Source organism: Lupinus angustifolius, chromosome LG03 (assembly GCF_001865875.1).
Source record: "Lupinus angustifolius cultivar Tanjil chromosome LG03, LupAngTanjil_v1.0, whole genome shotgun sequence".
Classification (NCBI taxonomy): Eukaryota; Viridiplantae; Streptophyta; class Magnoliopsida; order Fabales; family Fabaceae; genus Lupinus; species Lupinus angustifolius.
The window spans coordinates 16,659,994-16,681,712 of NC_032011.1; the positions used below are offsets into that span (position 1 = coordinate 16,659,994).

General features: G+C 39.2%; 1 protein-coding gene across 2 annotated transcripts in view; it reads right to left on the reverse strand.

The window, feature by feature from the left end:
* LOC109343546 (THO complex subunit 2-like) overlaps positions 1 to 21,719 on the reverse strand; it is a 31,279-nt gene that overhangs the window by 1,760 nt on the left and 7,800 nt on the right. Inside the window, exons 12-30 of one of the 2 annotated variants that reach the window (XM_019581901.1) lie at positions 21,045 to 21,238; positions 20,454 to 20,534; positions 19,551 to 19,761; positions 19,235 to 19,450; positions 18,874 to 18,954; positions 18,662 to 18,781; positions 18,496 to 18,555; positions 16,684 to 16,811; positions 14,459 to 14,555; positions 14,224 to 14,352; positions 5,132 to 5,235; positions 4,877 to 5,057; positions 4,541 to 4,722; positions 3,771 to 4,377; positions 3,560 to 3,664; positions 3,246 to 3,401; positions 3,083 to 3,163; positions 2,595 to 3,011; positions 97 to 1,251 (exon numbers count right to left, since the gene is read on the reverse strand). In XM_019581901.1, the coding sequence (XP_019437446.1) occupies positions 97 to 1,251; positions 2,595 to 3,011; positions 3,083 to 3,163; positions 3,246 to 3,401; positions 3,560 to 3,664; positions 3,771 to 4,377; positions 4,541 to 4,722; positions 4,877 to 5,057; positions 5,132 to 5,235; positions 14,224 to 14,352; positions 14,459 to 14,555; positions 16,684 to 16,811; positions 18,496 to 18,555; positions 18,662 to 18,781; positions 18,874 to 18,954; positions 19,235 to 19,450; positions 19,551 to 19,761; positions 20,454 to 20,534; positions 21,045 to 21,238 (4,305 nt within the window). Of the gene's footprint in view, positions 1 to 96; positions 1,252 to 2,594; positions 3,012 to 3,082; positions 3,164 to 3,245; positions 3,402 to 3,559; positions 3,665 to 3,770; positions 4,378 to 4,540; positions 4,723 to 4,876; positions 5,058 to 5,131; positions 5,236 to 14,223; positions 14,353 to 14,458; positions 14,556 to 16,683; positions 16,812 to 18,495; positions 18,556 to 18,661; positions 18,782 to 18,873; positions 18,955 to 19,234; positions 19,451 to 19,550; positions 19,790 to 20,453; positions 20,535 to 21,044; positions 21,239 to 21,719 lie in introns of those variants that run through there. The other variant, XM_019581902.1, reaches the window with a different exon arrangement.

Sequence of the window (21,719 nt, forward strand, 5' to 3'; positions counted from 1 at the left end):
CAAAAATCAAATTGCATTTTGTTCACAAAATACATATCCTCAGTAGCAGCAGATCATGCAGTATGCGAGAAACTAATTCACAATATTGATTCATACCCTCATTGACAATTCATCTCGTTCCTCACGTTTTCGATCTCGAAAATCATCTTCTTTTCTGCGCTTGGCATCATCATGAGAAACCACAATTTCTTCAGACCGCCTTCGTTCTTTTTCTTCATGCCTAGGAGAAAGCCTCTGAGAATGTCTTGTAGCTCCATACCTCCTATCAGCATCTTCATCACGCCTATTCGCATCAACAGATTGTGGGAACATATTGGGAGGTAAAGGAGGTGGCGGAGGCAAGCTTTTCCTATGGAAGCGCTCATCGACATGAGACTTTTCTACAGGTGTATCATTGTATCGTAACTTACTTCTATCATCCTTGATTCTTTCATCCTTAGCCTTATCAGGGGCTCTATTGAAATTCCTATCGCTACCCCTCTCAAGAGACCTTTCTCTTCCATATCTTTCTATTGACCTATCCCTAGATTTTTCTGCAATGAAATCATCCCCATGAGACTTATCCAGACGATCCAATCTTTCTCTATGTTCCCTTTCATATCTTTCATTGCCCTTTTCCTTTGGCCTTTCCAATGGACCTGTCCTATACACCCCAAGTTCATCAGACCCTGACCTGTCATCAGCCAATCGGGGATCCACCAGCTTCTCTCTTTCAGTGAATCGAACTTCACCCTCTACATCTCTTAGATCTACTTCTCCTTTCCGTCGTTTACCAAGTCTATCCGGTCCTTCAGCAGATTCAGCTCTCTTCTGAACTTTATCACTAGACTTATAAGTAAGAACTGTCATGTCAGGCCCCCCGGAATGAACAACACGAGAAGAGGATCCTCTCGGTAAGTCAGCTGCATCATTTCTGTCATCCTTAACCACAGAAGTCCTAACATCAAAATACTTGGCAGCTCCAACCTCTACCTTTGATTCGCTACCAGGACCATCCATCTTTGCTGATGGAGCTGAGCTTTTTGTAGAACCTGCAACAGTGCTACCATTAGCATTGACTAAAGAAGATACATTTGTAGTTCCAGTTTGTCTTCCATTGGATGCCTGGGTTTGTGGATCCCTGTCACTGCTCGACGATCCAGAAGTTCTAGCAACAGCCTTTCCGGATCTACCATCCTCTTTTGCAAGATCTTGTTTTGAGGGCTTCGAAACTGAGCCAGCAGGCCCTGAGCGTTTTGCAGAATTCCTTGACTGAAAGAAGGGTAGCCAAATTATTATGAGTTAAGAAGAAAAAACAACAGTAACACAGAAGAAACAAATGGGACAGGGGCGGGGGAGAAACAACATTCCAATGCAACCTTAAGACAGAAGCACCAGAAGTAACTAATGACTTGCGGAGAAGGTTTCCACCATGATGAATGATACAACACTATTTTTTTCGAATATTAGTAATGCAGTGCAGGCACCTGCACCTAGAGAATAGAATATTTTAGTATTTTGGTCTACTTAGGAAATTTGGACATTGTGTATTACTCTGTATAATTTAACAGACTATAATTGCTTAAAACAATTAGGTTTAGCAAAGGCTTCATTATTTTATGGATTAACAATATACCCTGAGCATAGAGATGTTCTATTATTTCAATATCAATCATTAGTTTATGCAGTCCCAAGCCATGGGATATATTAGGGCTTGGGACTTTCTAACCGTACTTTCTTTTGAGAAAAAAACTTGGGGTTATATCATTTGGATGATATAGGGTCCTTTCTAATGTTCACATTATTTTCTGGACTTCTTTTCCTTCAATTTGTTAACTGTCATGCCTGATTTTCTTGCCACACAGTATAAAAAAATCCAGATGTCAAGAGTGCTCATTGGCGCTTGCTTTTTCCCTAGAGACCATCAATAATAAAATTCGACTAGAGTTTTATTTCAAAAATTCCAAGCCAACAGTATTCATATACCCAATATCCATTTAAGAAGCCTACCCTAGCACATTCAAGCTTAACCCTCCCACTTTCCTGAACCAGTTAAAAATATACACTCATGCAAAGCTCTTGTAGCCATGGCGAGTATAGAAGATAGAGAAAAACACAAAAATGTCAGATATACCTCAGTTTTCCACTATAGTTATAATAATCTAGGACTAGTAGGAAAAGTACCATGCAAAAATCACACCACACTCAATATAAGGAACTGCCCAAAAAGAACAATAATCAAGTTACATTCTCAAGGAAAAATAGATAAACCAAGAGGGTAAGTCTATCTAATACTAATACGTTTGGCACTTAACTTTTGAAGGGCACCATTCTAATTTACTGCATAAACAAAAATATAGTACAATAATTAACTACTAATTCTTCTTAACCAACGTTTATGATTGAAATCTACTATTCTTAGTATGAATTATATGAAGTTCTTTAACTCTTCAGACCAACTTATTTAGCTGTTTTCCTTCACCAACAACTCAAGTAGTAAGCTGAGGTAATAACCAGTTAAAAAAATGAGTGATCCAAATTGGACTATGCAAGTAGCCCATGATACAAATGAAAAAAGCTAAATTGAACAGAACAACTGAGATATTAAATACAACCTCAGCAGCTCTTGTCACATGTTCATCCGATGCTCTATTTATGGATTCTTCTGCTTGCTTTTGGTTTTCCGTAGATTTTGAAACTCCAGTTTTTACAGAAGATGAGGGTAAGGATGATTGAGCATCCAATCCATTCACCATTGAACTACCCTTGAGTTTTACTAGGACAGATTCAGATTTGGTTACAGCAGTGCGTTCACTTCTTTCTGACTTGCTGTCTCCAGTTTTTGGTCTTACTATCTGCTCTTTGACAGTGTTTCCAGAGTCCAAATGCTTGTCGCTGGAATATTCAGCTTGAGAAACACCAAGACCCATCCCACTTTGTACAGATGCTCCAGCCAAGGATTTAGTAATGGATTGTGTAGGCTTCAACTCAAGAAAACCCATACCAAATTCTTCATCGTTAACCCAAGAAGGCTGCATATTGGAAGAGAGTTAATTGCTAAAACAGAATACAACTAACCTTGTGACTGAGGATAAAAATATACCTTCCTAGCAGCTAATGCTGCTGCAACACCAGTTGCCAACACCTTAAGATCCTCTCTTTCATCACTTTTAATCTTAGCTACCTGCATGGAATATAAAATTAGTAAAAAAAAAAGGAAAAGAAAAGGAAACTGCACTCTTCCTATTACTGTAAGGATCACTTACCCGCTTTTCAAGGTTGATCCCACTCTTCCGAGTAACAGGGAAAACGCCAGATATTTTTGTCAACATTATCAGAGCATTTCTGATTTCCATGTATTCACTAGATTCCAAACACTGAATCAGTAACCGTGTGATTCTATGAATCCACTTCCAGTGTACCTATCAGCCAAAAATAAAAAAAGGGTTCAAAAAACTTTATTTCATCTTCTGACTTCTGTAGACTAGTAACATAGAGCAGAAAGAAACAAGATAAAGCCTTCAAAAAATCCATAGCCAATTACAAAACCCTCAAATTTTTAAACCTAGCATACACTTGCCTTAATGAACTGTCCATATGTAACTCGTTGGCTGTTTGGATATCTATAATAAACAGCAAAGCCTGGCATGTTTCCACACTCACGTTCATAAATAGATTCATCACTCTGAAAATAATGAAGGAGTTAGAAACAAATAACTGAAACCTGACAAGCAAATAACAATATCAAAAACAAAAATTAAAGAAACAAACAAAAAGTAATAATTAATTACCTTCCAATAGTAAGCAATCTTCAAAGTTTCATACAGAAACCTGCCAAGCCTGCCTGCTTCGTATTCAGTGCAGCAGCATATCATTGGTTGTAAGGTCTTACAAATCAGAACATCTATGTGGTTGACTGTATTAAAAAAGGGGGTTCCAAGGGAATGAAGTGTGTGCACAAACATAGCACAATAAACAGCATCTGGCATGCTGAAAGTACAGCGCGGAAATATACAACGCTGAAGAAACTCCATGTTGATCTTCAAGGTATCCGGACAGGAACTTAACCATTTGTCCTTTTCATGAGAAAGGCGTCTACGAACAGATGCAACATGCTCTTCATGTTTATCAAGTTCATTTATAAGATGATCAAGGGATTCTTGAACTCTTTCCTTTTCTTTCTTCCTCTTGGTGATTGCTGAGCTAGAATTATCTGTAAGCTCCTCCAAAGACTTGAGGTTAGCATGCAGCTTGGTTATTTCAGACTCATAACGCTTTCTTGGAACATACAGATCATATAATGTGAGACCCCAAAATGTTGCATAAAGATCAGGAGATAGGCTATTCCATGCTTTTGAAGGCAACATGGTTTTAACAGTATCAAGAAGATATGACCAGCTGCACATAGTAAATAAATGCTAAATACTAATCCACAAAAATGCAGAAATACATATTGCATATCAGATCGCGACAGCAAGGAGACTTCAACACTAATCACAGTTTATGTCAAAGCCTCGAGGGAAAGTTGAGGAACTAGGGGGCAAAAGGTTCGGATTATAACCTTGAAGGATTTTGAGCAGAACCAAGATCTAGAACCATACTGCAAGAATAATCTGCAGGGTCAGACTCAATGTTTGTAGATGCATCACTTGCAGAATTTTTATCATCCAAGGGCCAGCAAACAACAGGAGTCCTCTGAGACTTGAAAAGCCTCATCACAGGGCGATATATCAAGAAAGCAACCTATGTCCAGGACAAAAAAAAGCACTAAAAGCAGGTTCAAGGAAAGAACATTGTATCATAAATGAAGCAAACAAAAGGAAGAGAGGAATAGAGATGGTGAGAAAACCAAGCAGCAATTATCATGAGTTAGGAAGATTATAAGATGAACACAAACCTCAGGGTCCAGGTGGTAAAGGTGGACCAGGTCATTGAGCGAGGGAATAAGGACACCATAGTTTATTGCTGGCGTAACTGCATTGCAAAGAAATTCGACATATTGAAGAAGAGTTCCATGGCTTCTATCGAACTGCTCGCTAAGCATCTTAATGTAGGGTGCATCTGCATTGATGAGAACCCTGCAAAAATAATAAATCTTGATAATGGGATCTTTAGCATTTGTTTTATAGCATTAATGAGTTTTTGAACTTACAGAGAACGATACTGGGCAATAAGCAATAAGAGGGGTACTGCCAACTTCGGTTCATCTTTTGGAAGTAATGAATCTCTAAGTCTGCTAGTTGACTTTATCAGAGCCTGTAAGGAAAATTAGATATCATTTATAACTTAAGTATGTCAACCACCTACGTTGCATGAAAACAGGTACAGTACCGGTACCTGATACAGACACGGGTATGAGAAACATCATTTTCTAAAAATCTAACGTGTTGGTACGCCAATATAATTATGTACAAATGATCAAAGTTGGCACTAGAAGAGGATGCAAGAGTCTCAGGATGGGGAGCCCATCTTCAGTCCCAAAAAGTGTGCCACTTGTTATGATTGATCAGAAAAATACTTAATTATTGAATTTTTAACTTCAATACATTTTTTTCAACCAATCACAACAATTGGCACATGGAGTGACATACTTTTTGGGATAGCAAATGAGCTTTCTCAGGATGATGGATTGAGACTCAAAACCAACTAGATGTGGACAGAAAACTAATTGTGTGACTCAGATTCAGTATTAGTATGTGGCTAACAAGAAAAAATGAAAAAATCTGTAGTTTCAGCCCAAAATAACATAGTTTTGAAACAATCCACACTAAAAGAGTTACCAAGAGTACTAGTATCAGTTATGCCACCTTCTTTGAAGTACTAATGCAACATAGTCAACCACAGTGTCACATGTTGACACTTTAAAATATAATTTCAGGGTAATAACCAAAACTAAATATATGAGAATTTAGAAGCCCATTACACACACTATACACTTTACTAAACCATATAAAACTTGAGTATATCAAAATCAAAACCAAACACGATATTAGAGTATAAGACTTAAAGTCTTTATCCTTTTGTTTTAGAACTGATTCAGGTAATCTGTTTTACTGAATCAGTTTTATAGTTTTCTGTTTTGTTTCTATTGTAACAGAATTAGTTAGTTAGAGGAGGTGACTTATTGTTCACATCACCTCTTATACTCTCCTCTTTTGTAATGCTTCCCTAACTAACTAATTGAAACTGGCCTAACCCTACTAGCTCATGCTAGTCTACCTTTAACATTCTGGGAATATGCTTTCACTACTATTGTTTTCTTAATCAACAGACTTCCTTCTCCTACCTTAAATAACAACTCACCTTTCTTTTTACTGAATGACAAAGTGCCTGATTATAGTGTTCTGAGAGTGTTTGGGTGTGTTTGCTTTCCCTTACTAAGACCCTACAATACTCACAAACTTCAATATAGGTCCACTGAATGCACCTTTTTAGGGTATTCCTCAGTTCACAAAGGATACAAGTGTATGTCCAAGGAAGGAAGGTTATACATTTCTAAAGATGTCACATTCAATGAATATGTTTTTCCATTCCAAAATTCAAATCCTACACATCAATCTTCTTCCAATTCCTTCAACCCTAGTTCTAGTCCTTCTATCATCACTGGATCTTCCTTTGGTTCTCCTAATATCTGTCCAGGTCAAACACATAACACTAGTGGTCAGTCTTCAAGTATGTCCAGTCTTCAAATTAATGGTCAACTGTCAAATATCTCTTTCTCCTATTTCAGATTCTTCTTTGTCTAATTCTCCCACATATGAGTCAGATTCCTCCCTGCCTTTAAATACTACAACTTCTTCTCATCCATTACCTAATGTTCCCTCTTCCACTCGCCCTATGGTTACTAGGTCAAAGTCAGGTATTAATAAATCTCTTATGCCTAGTCTAGCCAGTTTGTTTCTTGCTCACACAGAACCCTCAACTACAAAAGAAGCCCTTCTTAGTCTCATTTGGAAAAATTCAATGCAAGAAGAATATGATGTTCTTCTTAAGTTAGGAACTTGGTCCCTAGTTCCTCTTCCACCTCATAAGAAGGCAATTGGGTGTAAGTGGGTTTTCAGAGTCAAAGAAAACCCTGATGGCTCAGTCAACAGATATAAAGCCAGGTTGGTTGCTAAGGGGTATCATCAACAACAAGGAATTGACTACAATGAAACCTTTTCACCTGTAGTCAAACCTGTTACTATTAGAATTGTGCTCACATTGGTAGTAACCTATGGTTGGGCTATTCAACAGCTAGATATAAACAATGCTTTTCTAAATGGAGTGTTGAATGAAGAAGTTTATATGACTCACCCTGCTGGATTTCATGTTGGACAGAAAACCATTGTATGCAAGCTACATAAAGCTTTATATGGACTCAAACAAGCTCTTAGGCAGTAGTTTGAGAAACTCAAGAGTACTCTTATGCAACTAGAGTTTACAATTAGCAGATGTGATAACTCCTTGTTCATCTTTGGGTCCCAACAGATGTTTGTTTTGGTATATGTAGATGATATCATCATCACTGGCTCATCTAGTTCAGAAGTTTCTCATCTAATCAACAAACTCATTTCTAGTTTTGCTCTCAAAAATCTAGGAAAGTTGGATTACTTTCTAGGCATTGAGGTAAAGCATCTTCCAGATGGCTCTCTCTTCCTCTCTCAAAGCAAGTATGCAAAAGATTTGCTTATAAGCCTAGTATTAATCCTATGTCTAACACTTGCAAGCTTTCTAAAACTGGAACAAAAACCTTTGATAATCCCTCACTGTCAGTTGTTGGTGCTCTCCAGTATGCAACTATTACTAGACCTGATTTGGCTTTTAGTGTCAATAAAGTTTGCCAGTACATGAGTAATCCTCTGGATCAGCATTGGGTGGCAGTCAAAAGAATACTTAGGTATCTTAAAGGGACAATTACATATGGCCTTCATCTCAAGTCAACATTTGCTGCTTCCTCTCTTCCTATTACTCTTACATGCCTATGTGATGCAGATTGGGCCACTGATCCTGATGATAGGAAGTCCATCTCAGGGGCCTGCCTTTTTATGGAACCTAATGTCACAATATGGTGGTCAAAGAAGCAACAGACTGTGTCCAGATCCAGCACAGAGGCTGAATACAGGAGTCTTGCCCTAGCTGCTCAGGAGATGATTTGGGTTGAGTCTCTTCTTTCAGAACTCAATATTCCTCATCAAACTCCTCTGATTTTGTGTGATAATCTGAGTACAGTAACTATGGCACATAATCCTATTCTCCACAACAAAACCAAGCACATAGAGCTTGATCTCTTCTTTGTGAGAGACAAAATTCAGACCAAAACTCTCCTAATTAAACATATTTCATCTGAGTTTCAAACAGCAGATGTTCTTACCAAACCTTTGGCCACTGCAAGGTTTCTATTACAGAGGAAACAACTTAAAGTGACTGATTTAGCATCTCTAATCAGTCATCCTAAGTTTCAGGGGGGTATATTAGAGTATAAGACTTAAAGTCTTAATCTTCTTGTTTTAGAACTGATTCAAGTAATTTGTTTTACCGAATCAGTTTTATAGTTTTCTGTTTTGTTTCTATTGTAACAGAAGTAGTTAGTTAGAGGAGGTGACTTATTGTTCACATCACCTCTTATACTCTCTTTGATAAACACTGGTTCAGAATTGAAGAACAAAGTAGAAATTGAAGAAGAAATCGAAGCAAGATCAATGTGATCTTGATCGGAGATGAGTATTAATTCCAGAAAATGTGTATACAAGATTGAAGAATGCAAGAGAGAAAAGTAACCGCCTAACTGATTCCTAAATCAGTTCAATTTTCCAAATCTCCAAAAGTGAGTTATTACACTTCCTAACTACTATTTATAGCTAGTTAGTTATTCTTTTCTTCCTCCTAGTGTACACCTGTGTAATAGGGGGTCTATTACTACCCCGACCCCTATCAATACCCCCCCCCCCCTAAAAGAGCCACCTTGTCCTCAAGGGGAAAGGAAGGAAATTTCTCCTGCAAAACGGCCGCTAGCTCCCAGGAATTATTACATTCTGGCAGTTGTGACCACTTCACCAACACCTCAACCTGACCGTGTTGCAACTCTCGACAGCCCACCACATCTTCCGGCTGCACGTCCAACTCATATTCCTCATTCAACATTGGAGGTAGAGGCTGTGGACATTGGTTGGGTTTAAGCGCCTTTTTCAGCAATGACACATGAAAAACCGGATGTATTTTGGAGTAGTTCGGCAGCTCAAGCTTATAGGCTACTGTCCCCACCTTTCCTATCACTTGATATGGGCCATAAAATCGGGGGGCTAACTTCATACACAGCCTTGCTGCCAAAGACTTCAGCTTATACGGCTGAATCTTTAAATACACCCAGTCTCCCTCCTGAAACTCCACCTGCCTTCTACTCTTGTCCCCATATTTCTTCATCTGATCTTGAGCTCTCAACAAGTTATCCTTGAGCTCGGTCAAAATTGCATCCCGCTGCTGAATCATCTGATTCACCTCTTCCACTTTGGATGGAAAGTCGGCTGCCTTAATCAACATGGGGGAATCCCGCCCGTAAAGAGCCCGAAAGGGAGTCATTCCCGCTGCACTATGGAACGTAGAATTGTACCAGAACTCTGCCCAAGACAACCACTTAAGCCACCTGGAGGGTTTAGGGCCCACAAAGCACCGAAGGTAATTCTCAAGGCATCGGTTGACCACCTCGGTTTGTCCATCGGTCTGCGGATGATAGGAAGTACTAAGTTTGAGCTGCGTACCTGCCAACCTGAACAACTCCTTCCAGAAGGTGCTTAAAAAAATAGGGTCCCGATCCGATACTATGGAAGAAGGAAAACCATGCAGCTTGACCACCTCATGGACAAACACCGCGGCTACCTCCTTAGCTGTATAGGGATGTCCGAGAGCATAAAAGTGGGCATACTTTGTCAACCTATCCACCACCATGAACATAGTATCCTTCCCTCCCACTCTGGGCAAACCTCCCACAAAATCCATCGAAATATCCATCCAAACCTGCGATGGAATCGGGAGCGGTTGCAACAATCCCCCTGGGGTCAGTGTAGAATACTTCTGCCTCTGACAGACATCACATTCCGCCACAAATGCCTTAACATCTTTTTTCATGCCATACCAGAACAAGCAACTGGCCACCCGTTTGTAAGTCCGAAAAAACCCCGAGTGTCCCCGCATAGGAGTCTCATGGCACTCCTTCAAAATCAAGGGAATGCGGGTTGAATGTCGGGAAATTACTAACTTCCCTTTATACAACAATAAGCCCTTTTTAAACTCAAATCCGGCATGAGAGTGAGGTGCTATGATCAAGTCTTGTATCATCTGTTTCCACTTCGGATCTTGTTCCACCTCTTGTGTCCAAACTTCTGTATCTGCTAAGGACACCAAGGAAACGGCGGCATACATTTCTCTTCGGGATAAGGCATCAGCAACCGTATTTTCTCGACCCGGTTTGAACTGTATCTCAAAGTCCATCCCTATCAACTTCACGACCCACTTAAACTGTTCTGCCGTGAATAACCTCTGGTCATTCAGAAATTTTAAACTCCGCTGATCTGTTTTAACAATGAAGTGCCTTCCTAACAAATAATGTCTCCATCTCTGTACTGCCTGCACCAAAGCCATCAATTCCCTCTCATAGACTGATTTCTGTTGGGCTCTCACCGACAACCCTTGACTCCAGAAGGCTAGCGGTCTACCCGACTGCATGAGCACCGCCCCCAACCCTTTGCTAGATGCGTCAGTTTCCACCGTAAATACCTGCGAAAAATCCGGCACTGCCAAAAGAGGCAAATCAGTCATTGCTCTCTTTAATACTTCAAAAGCTTCCGTGGCCTGGACACTCCACTTGAAAGCATCTTTTTTCAACAAATCAGTGAGTGGTTTGGCCATTTTACCATAGTCACGGACAAATCTCCTATAATATCCGGTGAGACCCAGAAAGCCCCTCAACCCTTTGATATCTTTAGGAACGGGCCAAGAACTCATTGCCTCCACCTTGGCTTGATCAGCCTCTACTCCCTTCCCTGAAATAATGTGCCCCAAATACTCCAACCTCTCCTGCCCGAACATACATTTCTTCCTGTTGGCTTTGAGACAATGCTTCTGCATGAGCTCCAGCACTTGCCGTAAATGCCCCACATGAGTAATCATGTCAGTGCTGAAAACTAAGATGTCATCGAAGAAAACCAATACAAACCTCCGCAAGAAAGGTTTGAGCACCTCATTCATGAGAGCTTGAAAAGTGGAAGGTGCATTGGTGAGACCGAAAGGCATTACCAGGAACTCATAATGCCCTTCGTGTGTTCGGAAAGCCGTCTTTTCTACATCCTCCTCACGCATCCGAATCTGATGGTACCCCGACTTCAAATCTAGTTTGGAAAAAATATGAGCACCCCCTAATTCATCCAACAACTCCTTGATGATGGGAATAGGAAATTTATTTGGAATAGTCACCTTGTTTAGAGACCGGTAATCAACACAGAACCTCCAGCCTCCATCCTTCTTCTTGACCAAGATAATCGGACTAGCATAGGGACTTACACTTGGTCTAATAACTCCCGCCTGTAGCATTTCCGACACCAACCTCTCAATCTCGGTCTTCTGATAGTGGGGGTATTTGTAAGGACAAATGTTTGGAATATCTGCACCCTCCTTTAGATGAATGGCGTGATCGTGTCTCCGTTTTGGTGGCAGACCTTGCGGATCAACAAAAATTCCCGCGAACTCCTGCAACACGCCCTCCACCACGGACAGAATTGGTTGATCCCGACTTCTGGACTCATCTGTGTCCTCATAATGCAAGACCAGGCCTTCCCCTTCTTCCTTAAGCACCTGCATCATGGCACCAAAAGACAGCAGTGTTTTTGTTAAAGCCGAGTCCCCCCGGATTTTGTACACCACCCCCTTTTTTTTCAACGTTAACTCCAACCGACCAAAATCGGCTTTCACCTCCCCCAAGCTAGCAAGCCAATCTAACCCGAGGACTACATCCACCCCCTTTAATCCGAAAAGATAGAATTCCTGGACCACCTCCAACTCCTGTACATACAATTTCACTCCCGTGCATTTCCCACGACCCCTAATTCTGTGGCCATCACCCACTTCCACTACATAGGTGGGAGTGTCTTCTATGGCTAAATGCAACCTCTGAACCAAATCCTGTAAAAGGAAGCTATGAGAGGCTCCACAATCAATGAGCACTACCACCCCCTCGGATTCCACCTTGCCTGCTACCTTCCCAAGATTTAGCCGACGTTAACCCCGCCATTGAACACAGGGAGAGTTGCAATGCCAAGAATTCTTCCAGTCTTGGTTCTTCCTGTCCCTCTCCTTCACTGTCTTCATCATCTTCTAGAATTAGCATTTTCAATTGCTTATTCTTACACCGATGGTCCCGGTGATAAGGTTCATCACACCGGAAACATAAACCCTTCTCCCTTTTCTCCCGCATCTCTGCCCCCGAAAGCTGTTTGAATCCCGCTCCCCTGGCCCGACTTGCCTCCATTACACTCGCCGATCCTACACTGCTTTTGTCACCACTGGATGCACCGATATCATAGCTTCTTCCCGTTGAACCCTTAGTGTCTACTGTTACCACTTTATTAAATGAGTTGCTCCTTTGAAACCCGGTTGTTCTAGAGTAAGAAGTGGCTCCCTTCTTGTTGACGATTACATTCTTCTGTTCAACCATAATCGCCTTCTGAATTACTGCCGTAAGCGTTTGAAGCTCGAACAACCTTACTTCGGCTTGCACCTCTTCCCTTAATCCATTCAAGAAGATACCCTTGGCAAACTCTTGATCAATCTCACGAAGAGCCCCGACATATTTCTCAAACTCTTCCACGTAATCTTCTACAGTTCCAGTCTGTTTTACCGAGAGTAATAGCTCGAAAGGATTTTGAATCATCGACGGTTGAAACCTCCTAATCACGGCGATCTTGAACCCCTCCCACGACGGATTTGGATTACATTTCTCCCACCATTGGAACCAACTCATAGCCTTCCTTTCCAAAGCTAAAACCGTGGCTTGCATTTTCTCATTTTCAGAAACGCGTTTCAACGAAAAATACCTTTCCAAACGGCGCGTCCAACCGAACGCGTCTTCACTGACGAACACTGGAATTTCCAGACGCCTCCACTGCTCGCTACTTCGCCGTGACTGTTCGGTTCTATCGCCACCGCCGAATTCACTGCCTTCATCGCCTTCGTGCTCCCCCGAGGAAATACCGAGTTTCGCCGCAATCGCCGCCAAGAGATCCTCCGTCTTCCTCATCCTCGCCTCATTCAAATCGATTCTGGCTCGCATTTCCTCCTTCTCCTGTTCCCAATCTTCGTTACTCCTTGCCATGCTTCTCGTCATCATCAGCAGCGGTTTTTCGTGGAATTACAGGGCACCAGAATCGGTGCTCTGATACCAGTGATAAACACTGGTTCAGAATTGAAGAACGAAGTAGAAATTGAAGAAGAAATCGAAGCAAGATCAATGTGATCTTGATCGGAGATGAGTATTAATTCCAGAAAATGTGTATACAAGATTGAAGAATGCAAGAGAGAAAAGTAACCGCCTAACTGATTCCTAAATCAGTTCAATTTTCCAAATCTCCAAAAGTGAGTTATTACACTTCCTAACTACTATTTATAGCTAGTTAGTTATTCTTTTCTTCCTCCTAGTGTACACCTGTGTAATAGGGGGTCTATTACTACCCCGACCCCTATCACTCTTCTTTTTTAATGCTTCCCCTGGTTATATAAAGGGGTTAGCTTGCTCATTATTAATCAATCAAAATTGATTCAATTTCACAGTTTCTCTCATTTCCTCTCCTTTATTTTTTCTGAATTTTAAGTTCTTTACACACGATATTTGAACAGAGGTAATTGCATTCTTACTGCTTTCTTTTTACCGAAATAATGACGAGATCTTCGAACAAATACAAGGGTTTATTCATACATGTCCTCATTTTAGTCAGTTCATTTTCAAGCTCAAATAATAAAGCAAGAAACCAAACAATGCTCATTCTACAAATGTGTCATAAAATGTTCCAAAACCAAATGCAATCCAAGAGTATATTAACCAGTTCAATTAGTTCAAACAAAAACAGCTTGGCCACTAAAAGTTAGAACATTGAATTGCCACACCAAACAAAACTGTCTTACACCTGAAATAGGATTTCAATTTCAATGTGCTTGAACTGCAGCTTCAACATTCATCAGTTTCTTGCTTTAACAAAACTCTTAAAGCACTTTATGTACCTTATTATTTCGAGTTACTCCAAAAGAAGTTGCTTGGTATCTGAGAGTCTCACTCCCTGCCATAGCATCCAGCTGTTCCTCAGTCAAATTCTCAGTGTACTGGACATTTGCCATTTGTTGAATGAGCTCCTGACAATGCCAGTGAAAATATATATTTATAACAGGCATTTGTCTTCTTCATGAGCCATATAACATAACATCATTATTTAGTAAAGAAATAACAATGAAGCAAAACCTGCAGTAGAACAAGCTCGATTCCTTGCCCCTTTTTCAACTGATTCACAAGATATTGGAAAAGGCCCCTTAATTCCATTGATGGGTACTTCTTACATCTATAACAAACAAACGACTTAACTTCAGAAAACATTCAAATATTGTACCTCCATTAAGTGATAATCACATAGATCCAACTCAATTCTACACATAACCACACAATAATACAAACAAGGGGAATCAAGTCAAACCATCAATCACAAGTTGACACCAACAAGAAATTCAAAGTGAAGTTTCATTATTGCTTGATTAACTGATTTGGTTACAACAGAAGTCTCAGTACAATGCCAAGCTAGGTGACAGCTGGCAATAGCTTACTCATACAGGTGAAAACAGCTTACCCGTACAGCTGGCAACATCTCACTCACTCCTACTAACATAACGTACGTAAAATCACTACCGAATAATCCTGAAAAGTACGCTAACAAACAAACAAATTACTAATCAGCATTTATGCATTCTCTTTCTGACTCTCACTCAACCCATGGTCCCAAAGCATTCAATATACTAAAAACAGATATATTCACATGGCATACATATAAGTTGTGGTGGTAAAAAACCATCTCAGGGAAAATATGCAATAGCTTTTGAAACGAGAGCCATGTGATATTTTAAAACTTTGGGATGTCCAATATAACTCAATGTTGCTTGTACTCAGACATTCAGAAAAGTTACTCATCATCCATACAGCTAAGCATCACCATCATAGTTATTCAATAGAGGTGAAGGGAAAATTGAAGCATAGACAATATAATCATATGATCCTCCTGTCCTGAACTATTGTGATCAAACAAACAAACTACCAATGATGAAGTCAAACAGAAAGCTGACTTCCTCTTGTCTGAAGAAAAAATATGCTATCTCATAGTACTCTTCCTCCATTAGGTCCATTGATAGAAATAGACAGTAGACAGCAGACAGCTTCAGGAAAAGTAAACAGTTTATTTGGTAAGTTGCAGTCTTCATTAGTATCACAAGAGGACAGTAATAGCTAATGGAGTAAACCATTTAGAAGACTGCTACTATCAGCTGAAGTCTTAACGGATAGATGCAAAACTACCGATTATCAGCCCAACACCAATTGCTAAGCACCCACATCCAACAAATATAGTACTCTTCCTAATTGTAAGTATTTCAGCGTGGATTAATAATAACATAGCCAACACACAAAATAGTCAGACAGTTCAGGATTTAGCCTCTCTGCAAGACCACCAGCTTAAGAATTTGCTCTCCTAATCTTTTTTGAGAACTTCACAAAATAAACATGGACAAATTCGTAGATTCACAGTATGCATGGATCCAAATACCTACTGAACATAAGTTTCCCCACATGTGCCATTAACTAATTAAGGAATCATTTCATTGTTAACATTAGAAATGACCAAAAACATTGAGAATCCTAGATATCATGTATGAACACAGATCACCTTCACATTAAAAAAAACCAATGACTTCCAACTGGTGTTCTAGCATTTCTTACGTACTTATTCATTCATCTCCATTAATTAATTGTATCTGGTAAGTGCACCGACCTTTCCATGCAACTAAGAAATATCAAGGTTCTTAATCATAAACTTCATCCAAATCAGATAGTTCGCCATCAAACATTGCACAAGCTATTATGGCTGACAAGTCACATGTATATCCTATTTGGAACTTTTCATCTATTAAAATATCCTTTTTAAAAGGATGTGGATACAGAATAACAGAAGTTCGAATTTTGAAAGGATAACAGAGATGTGCGGCCCTTTCAACTGACAACAAAAATCCATCAATTTTTTTTACCAGTGAATCCCAGTAACCACACATCATACATCTGTCTGTGCATGCCAAATGGCCTGAATGGATCTAAGGCCACCATTCAGGGATACAAAATGCTGCTTTTTCCAGTAATCCATCGTTCATTAAGGTTAATCTGCAACCTGGAATTTGATACTAGGCATCCCGGAAATCTAAATTCCGTGGGATGGCATGAATGTACAAAAATGACTAATGCGTGAAATAGTTCTAAGAAAACAAATATCACCAAAGAAATAGAAACAGAAAAACACCATATGGAGTCCAAATTACTATTTGTGGCTTAATCAATTATGTTGTCGTTTAAAGTATTTATCAGGATGATAAACCAGACAAAATCTCTCAATTCTCAAGAAATAATGTAAGTGGGAAAGAAACAAATATACATACAGGTGGCCCCAAAATGAGGCTAGAGATTGAAGCCAGTCTGACAAATTAAGTCCATCATCCTTTAACTTATCACGCCCACCAAGTGCCAAACGCTCAATCACAACATATTCCAACACATCATACTCAAGCTGTTAAAAGGAAAAAGTAAGCTCACGAGTTCAAATTATTTACCAATATTTTTTTTTTAAAAAGCAAATACAGTGAATGCAGAAGAGAAAAAAGTGAAAATTAACATAATATAGAGTAAAAGGCTTTAAGATATAGTAAAATGTAAAGCAGGATGGTTCAGCTAAAGAATATATACAGGAATGAAATTAAGACCCAAATATGACACTATCTAATTTGCAGTTTGAAGAAGGCATTCCATTTGTTCTCTTCAGCTGTTTAAGAAGGAATTTGAAAAAAAATGGTAGAATTTCATTTTGTAGAAGCAATCATTAGAGGTAGGAGACCAAGAAAAACAATAGGCGAAACTAGTAAGAAGGATTTAGAGGTTCGACAAAGTCATGGGGGTTATGGCATAGTGGAATATGAAGCAAATGCGAAAGGTAGGGATATTCTACATTTCTCCCTAACTTTTGATTTTATAATAGCTAACACATGTTTTAAGAAGGCGGAGCAGCAGCTTATCACATATAAGAGTGAGGTGACATGTTCTCAAATCTATTTCTTTCTTATAAAGAAATCGTACAGAAGTTTCGCTTTGACTGCAAAGTCATACCTGGAAGAGCTCGACGACCCAACACAAAGTTTTGGTTATGGATATAAGGGTTCAGAGTAGAGTGGAGAGAACAGGCCAAGATAGAATCCAAAAAAAGGCCAAGTAGATTGGTAGAAATTAAAGGGTGAAGGACGAAGAAGCTTCCAACAAAAGGTCTTGGAGCTGGAGGAATGGTTCCAAGAGGCACAAGGAAGTGCTAATGAATGTGAGATAAGATGACCATAGGAATTAGGAAGATAGCAAAGGAGAAATTAGGTGAATCTAGAGACTTTGGACCAAAAGGTAAAGAGTCCTGGTGGTGGGACAAAAGTGTACAAGACAGTTAAGGTGAAAATGAATGTTATAAAACATTATCCTTGTGTAAAGCTACTGAAAGTTAGGAAAAATGCAAGGCAACTACGAAAAGCGCCAAGACAGCGGTGAGCAAAGCGAGAGATAGAGCATATGATGAGTTATACAAATCACTAGGTAGCAAGGGAGTGGAAAGGATCGCCTTTCGTCTTGCAAAAGGTAAGGAAAGAAAGACAAGAAAATTGGACCAAGTGAAATGCATTAAAGATGAAGATGGAAAAGTATTGGTGAAGGACAAAGATATTATGGAAAAATTGAAGACCTATGCTAACAATCTTTTCAAGAAAATCATGATTCTTTGCATTCTAATAGCTAAACACTAAAGAGCAGGATCAAAATTATACATTTTATTGTAGAATCCGGGAGTTAGACGTGAAAAAAGTTTTGAAAATGATGGAGAATGACAAAGCAGATGGACATTAATTAAGGTTTGGTTAACATCACCAAGTATCCCCAATGACTACTTAGTACTTACTCTATTCAATAATGGTCTCCTTGAAGAGAATAGAAGGGATCATCTCATTTATAGCCAATGGTTAGGGAGGCATGGGCCATTGGTAGATTGGACGAAAACATTGCCTTATTTGGATTGGGGAGTTTGGAGAAAGAAGGGAAAAGATAGTTTTCCATATCTAAACTGAGAGGCTCATAAAAAGTTTAAAATAATGAATATGGGATGTGTTGGAAGCTCACATGCAATGAACATGGAAGCAAAGTAAAAAACAATGAAATATACACACCTGAGTTAAATACTTAAATGCGTCCACTACAGGAGTAATCATGTCTCTGTATGCCTCAATCTGCATTTCACACAATTTGAAAATTAACCGTGATAAAATGCACAGCACTATCAAAAGCAGACAGTGGCCTTCACAGGAGAGGATACAAGCGCTACTAAATGGCTACCTGATGGACAATTGTTCGAAGGACTGTCATAGGGTTGGCATGAGCTAATTTTGCAACCATCCGACCCAACTGTTTCAAGTTTTCCTTTGCTAGCCGTTTCAAAATGCGTCTAGTATCCAACTGTAAAGAAACAAGGCAAAATGAATGAGGTTGATGAGGAACCAAACTTTCAACACTCAGAGTATCACAAACATATACACATATTGTCAAACCTTGGCAGTTTGTCTTGCAGCCAAGAGCATAGGAAAGCGCTCATCATCCCTTTCCCATTCACCATATAAACGATATCGCACCTAGATAGATAACATTCATCATCAAGGTTGTTGGTAATAGACTAATAGCTAACTATGTCAAGTAAAAAAAGAGTATTCCAGTGCACGAGACTCCCACAGTCCCACCTAGTAGGGTCTGGAGAGGGTAGATATATGTGTCTTTACCCTCACAAGCAAAGAGGTTGTTTCCAGGATTTGAACCTATGACCTCTAGGTCCAAGGCAAGCAACCTTTCTATTGCACCGAGGCTCACCGTTCGCTAACTATATCATGTAAAAGGATAAAAAACTAAAAGAAGAACCTCGTAAGGAAGGAGATTCATTAGCTCCCAAATCTCATGGCCCACAGCTGGATTGGCAGGAATCAACTGCAGTGAAGGAAGTAAACATGTTCCCAAAGCATCATCCACCCTTAGCCTTGCATCCTTAAGGTGTAGATGAGGATTTAAAGCACCACCATCCCTACGGCTTACAAGTTCGAGAGCAGAAAGATAATAACCTCGCAACACCCTACATACCTGCTCATGTTTTTTATGGAAAGGGAAGAGAAAGGGAAATCATTGTCAGCAAAAAACATACCAAAGAATGAAAGTAACAAAATATCATAACTTAATAAACCTTCTGCAACAACATAGTATCACGGTAGAGATAAGGTCCAGCACAAGCAAGCATTTGAAAAAGTTCCTTTGGAAGATCTATGAAAGATTCATCTCCTGAAGAGTTATCTACATCCATAGCATCGGTGCCACCACCTGTGGGCGATCCAGACTTTTGAAGATGTGTTTGACGAATAACATCATATGCTGAAGAAATTGACTTCTCGATAAGCCTGATGAACACCTCAATATTATTTAAAGCTAATGCAAAAAACAATCAATTAAAAAACTGTTTGCTTCATCAAAAGTCAAAACTAGTTAAGGCCCAAAGATAGTAGTTGTTAAATAGATGCAAATGCTATAAAGATAGAGGCATCCTCATGAATATTGAATGTGCTCCATCAATGTGCAAAAATTTGTCACGGCCCATCACAAAAGGTTCTGATAGAAGAAAAGAAGAAGAATATTTGGTAGAGACGTGCAGTTAAATTGGCTGTTGTGCAACACAGCACCTTCAAGGGTCTCCTTTGTCCTTGCTTTGGGAATTTCGAATAAGATAGATATTATGGCCCCTCTCAATCTCAAGTTCAGTACCCATGGCTGTTTCAAGGAAGGTTATGTTTCTGTCGTACAGAGGCATTATCCTTAGTTTTTTATTTTTTAATCCTTGGAGAATATCCTACAAACTACATGTATTTTATCTCTTTTTTCTACCTAATAATTAAATCAGAATTAAAATAAATGCAAACACCCAACATTGACATGTATTTGCTAATGCATTATCAGAAGGAAAAAAATACACATTCATCATATATGCTTTCTCAATGGACATACATGTCCCCATATGTCACCCAAATATAAGTTTTCTATGCTAGTATCTACGTGAAAATAAGAGATAAAAAGAGAGATTACACACAAGCTTTACCTAAACAAACTGCTACATATTTGTGTATGTTCCACTGTATTAAGTGGTGCAAGACGGTCAAATAGTATATGTGCATGATACCTGTGAAAACAAAAGCATAAGATCCTTTAAATATATATATATATGTGTGTGCACAAGTCTAGAGGGAAATTCTATGAACAAAGAAAAAAATTTATACAGAAAAGTTAAGTATCTAGTTGAGCCATAAATCAATTTATTAGGACTGAAAACAAACAAATCTTCTGCAAAAGTGCATAAAGTTTGAGATCCATCATATCTCTTAATAACCACATACACAATGCTAACTAAGTCGGTGTATGAGAACAATTATATACTGGTAGATGTGACAATATATGCCAAAACAATAAACGTCTCCATGTACAGTGAAACCATGTTACCATTATTGTTAAGAAATTCAAACTCGTCATATAGAATTAGGTTATTATAGTAATTATTGACATGGTATCTACTATCCAAGGCAGTTTGACCTAACATGGTCATCAAAAAACAACCATAGAAGAATAACATGGCTTTTGAATGCAACACCCATTACCACTACAAACTACAAGTAGATTTACGAGCCAACCATACCAATCATCCACAGAAAGGAAGCCAGTAAGCAACCCCAAAGGTTGGTTGTTTTGAAGCTCAGGTGTCCGCTCTTCAATTGCATCAGTTTCCATGTCTAAAGCAGCAAAGAGATCTATAGTGACATCACCCGGTTTCTCATCATCCATGAGATCTTTTCCGGTAGCTGCTAGGTTTATTTTTCCAATTTTGTTAGCCTGTAAATAAGATTGTCAACCATCTGGAAAACAAACTATTACTAAATGAGATTATATACTGATAGAAAACCAATACTGCCATTATCATATGATTCGAGCATCAAATATCACCCAGTCAAAGAGCTCAAATAAATTAAAAATTGATATTTGATTTTACCAGATTCTAATGGAACTAACTTTCCACAAGCCAAATCTAACCCATTAGTATAAGTGACTTGATGTCACATTCAGCTGACAGAAGACTAAGTTCACAAGAAGTTGAGGCCAGTGCATTTTTTCCAAAAGTAAATTTATTGGTATGAAGAGAAGAAGATTACAATGCGTTGGGCAGATAAGAGATCCGCCTTACAAATTAAAAGAGGCCAGAGAAGAAACATCAGTGAAGCAAAGATCTCCAATCTCTCACATCTCGGAGAGAAATCCCTAAATTAAGACCACAGTGTGCTTATGTGTATGGACTACTGAGTTCTATCTGGAAGCT